The 3,409-nt window shown below is 47.6% G+C and overlaps 1 protein-coding gene across 1 annotated transcript; it reads left to right on the forward strand.

Annotated features, from left to right (window-relative positions):
* The first annotated feature begins 1,363 nt into the window (after positions 1-1,363).
* On the forward strand, positions 1,364-3,186 carry LOC144781686 (E3 ubiquitin-protein ligase TRIM39-like). The gene has a single exon (XM_078660657.1). It carries the CDS (start codon positions 1,451-1,453, stop codon positions 2,828-2,830), a length of 1,380 nt encoding a protein of 459 aa, XP_078516783.1. The 5' UTR covers positions 1,364-1,450; the 3' UTR covers positions 2,831-3,186.
* Positions 3,187-3,409: the final 223 nt, after the last annotated feature.

A 3,409-nucleotide genomic window follows, 5' to 3' on the forward strand; every position in this document is an offset into this window, starting at 1 on the left:
CCCCAATATATCTCTCAGACTCAAATTCGATTGGAATACGGACTCAAAAACCAGATACCTGCTAGACAAGGGGCAATGGGCAAATATTATTGGCAGATGAGGGAAGTCGAATATAATACTCTGGACCACTTCTGTTGAGAAGAGATAGAAAAACAAGCCAGGCTAAAGAATTCAATCTTTACCATCCTAAAGAGTCACTCCGGGTCCTTTAACTCGAGGAAGCCTGGCTCACAATCATCACATACTCCGGATTCAAAACAGCAGCGAATAACGCAATTGAACAGGTCTCTTTGCTAATGGACAAAACTACCTTCACCATGAAAAGCCACACATGGGGCGTGATACAATCATATCAGTCGCTGAAGCCTCAAGCGTACCTATCTGAACACTTCTCACACCACAACAAGCACTTTTTGACGCTGCTGCGGCTGGGCTCTTTTTCTACGAAAGACTTAACTCCGAAATAGATATGTAGCTGGCCGACCAAAGAATGCCGCCTCTGCGGACAAGGAGAAGAGTCACTGCTACACCTTCTATGTATTTGGCCCTCATTATTAGAAATCAGAAAAACATTGCTCGTGAGTTAATGAGGAAGGCACAATTAAGGACATGGAGAGGGGCAGTCATACAATGTCTTGGAGGCTCGTCAATTCAACTATCTTGAAGAGCCATAACCTTCTGGCAAATGGCGGCAAAGGAACTGGATAAACAAAAAAGCAAATGAACTAACTGGAGCAGTCCAGTACTGAATAGCCCGCTCAATTTTCAAATAGCACCGCCATCTTGCATTTTACTATTTGTAAATGTTTAGATCATTTTATTTCACAATCAGATACTTTTAAAACTATCACTTGTCGACTGCTCAAGCACCTGATTGCGTTATGCACGTACTTCTAGCATTGTCAAAAATTCCTTACATTTATTTTATAATGTATTATGGTGGTTTGTATACCCTTTTATGATTTTTAATTAAATCAAATAAAAGTATTATGACTTGTGGAAAAAGGGATAAGTGCTGATAACAGAAACTCCTTGGCTCAGAGACAAAAGGCTTGCCATTCCACTTTTAAGCGTATTTCGGACATTCTGTGATTGGGAACGTATCCCACTTTCTGAATGTATTTTAATGTCAGTAACTCCTATTAAACCTTTCTTAAACATGTGTATCCATTGGTTGAATTAAATGACACAGTAAGCTGTAACTGGTCAGTGAAATGCTAAACAAATACAAAAAATTTGGATGTTTTGCTCTTTCAGGCCACACCTCTGACTCCACCCACTGACCCAATCCACGGGTTATCCCCGCCCTCGGAGTTTCCGCCCACTGTTCCTCTACTGTTTTTCCCCACTTCGACCACTCCCTGAATCAGTCTCTTACTTCCTGGTAACAGAACAGTCCCTTCCCTCACGTGTTCCCGGACGCTCACTTTCCGTCCCAGCCATCGGTGCCATGGCGGCTGCTAACCCTGTCCGGAGCCTGCAGGAGGAGGCCATGTGCTGTATCTGCTTGGGGTACTACCAAAACCCGGTGAGCACCGAGTGCGGGCACAGCTTCTGCCGCCTGTGCACACCTGGGGGCTCAGTCTCCCCCTGCCCTCAGTGCAGAGTGCAGTGCGACCCCAGAGCCCTCAAGGCCAACACACAGCTGCAAAACATTGTGGAGATCGCCAAGCAGCTGTGCCAGCGAACAGAGGGGGCACAGGGCCTATGCCAGCAGCACGAGGAGAAGCTCCAACTGTTCTGCAAGGTGGAGGAGGCGGCCATCTGTGTGGTGTGCAGCCTGTCGGCTGAGCACCGGGATCACGCCGCGGTGCCCATCCGAGAGGCCGCCCTGGAGTACAAGGATACCCTGGCGGGCTGGCTGCCCCCTCTGAGAGCCAAGAAGGAGCTGCTTGTGGCGACCAAGGCGCAAGAAGAGGGGGAACTTAAAGCCTTGAGGGATAACTTGGAAGCTGAGAAGACGAAAACTCTGACTGAATTTCAACAACTGCGCCAGCGTCTGCGAGAACAGGAAGACGCCGCTCTCGCGAGACTGGAGGAGATTCAGAACAAAATCACCAGGACGGAAAAAGCGAACACAGTTAAACGACTCCAGCAAATTATCTCCCTCGATGCCCTGATCAGAGAGGTAAATTCTAAGTGTGCGCAACCGGCAGAGGAGCTGCTGAAGGACCTCCGGGGCACCCTGAGAAAGTGTGAACATGAAACATTTCAAGAACAAGAAAAAACGACCAATGAGGACAAGAGAAAGGAAAGTATTTTAAACCATGTAAACGTTTTAGTACCGGAAATGGGGATGAGGCAGTATAAAGTGCCTGTGACTCTGGATGGGGACACCGCTCATGGAGAGCTGCTGCAGCTGTCTGAGAATAAGAGACGTGTGAGAGGGCTCCACGAGGTTGTCTACTCATACAAATATCCCACGTGCTTTCAGTATCCCTGTGTGCTGGGGAAGGAGGGTGTCCGCGCAGGGAGGCACTACTGGGAGCTGCAGCTGCTGCTGGAGGGCGGTGGGTGGTGTGTGGGCGTCGCACTAGAGTCCGTGAACAAGTCCGCCGCAGACTCAAAGTCACCCGAGCAGGGGGTCTGGGCTGTGGAGGGGTATCACGGCCACTACACGGCTCTCACCTCTCCTGCCACCCCCCTGCCCCTGCGGGAGAGCCCCAGGGTGCTGGGGGTCTACCTGGATTACGAAGAGGGGCGGGTGTCCCTGTACAAAGCCGACACCAAGGACTCGGAGCACCTTTACACGTTTACAGGGGCCGCTTTCACGGAAACAATCTTTCCATATTTTGTTCTCGGTCAAGGCGCAGAGCTCCGCCTTGTCTAAAACCTGCAGACCCCGGAGATGTTGGGACTAGAGTAAACGCTGCCAGTGTGTCTTCATGTTTAAACATTGTGCGTGTTAGTTGGCCTTTTGTATTTTTCAGAGCGATTTCTTAAACCTGGAAATGAGAGATATGTTTATGACACGCCAGTGAAGATGGATGTGTCACGATAACAGGTTGAGAGGAGTACTGTTAAGAACGGATTCACAAGTTTCCCTTCATATTAACACAGTAGATAGAGCATTGCCGACTTGAGAAAACAATCTCAATTGCCTCGGAAGCTTCATTGTAGGGTAACTTTACAGGAGAAAACAACTGGGACCATAAATTAAAGGCGTTTACAGCACTGCACAGTTAATCCTTTGTTCGACTGTTGGCTAACTTTTTTTCCTTCTAAATAGCTGCTACACAACAAAATAAACAAGCATTTACAATGCAACGGTTTCGCCTTTGCCAGTTAGAGCTATTGGCATTGTAAATGACAATATTTTTATTTATGTGTTGGTTTTGAAAACAGATAAATAAATGGCATTGTCATTTACATTGCCAACAGCTTAATCTCTTGCAAATGTAAGACCTAT

The sequence above is a fragment of the Lissotriton helveticus genome, chromosome 9 (assembly GCF_964261635.1).
Source record: "Lissotriton helveticus chromosome 9, aLisHel1.1, whole genome shotgun sequence".
NCBI lineage: Eukaryota > Metazoa > Chordata > Amphibia > Caudata > Salamandridae > Lissotriton > Lissotriton helveticus.

What these genes read in the sequence shown, in the direction of transcription:
- LOC144781686 (XM_078660657.1), top strand. Translation starts at nt 1,451, where the DNA reads ATGGCGGCTGCTAACCCTGTCCGGAGCCTGCAGGAGGAGGCCATGTGC.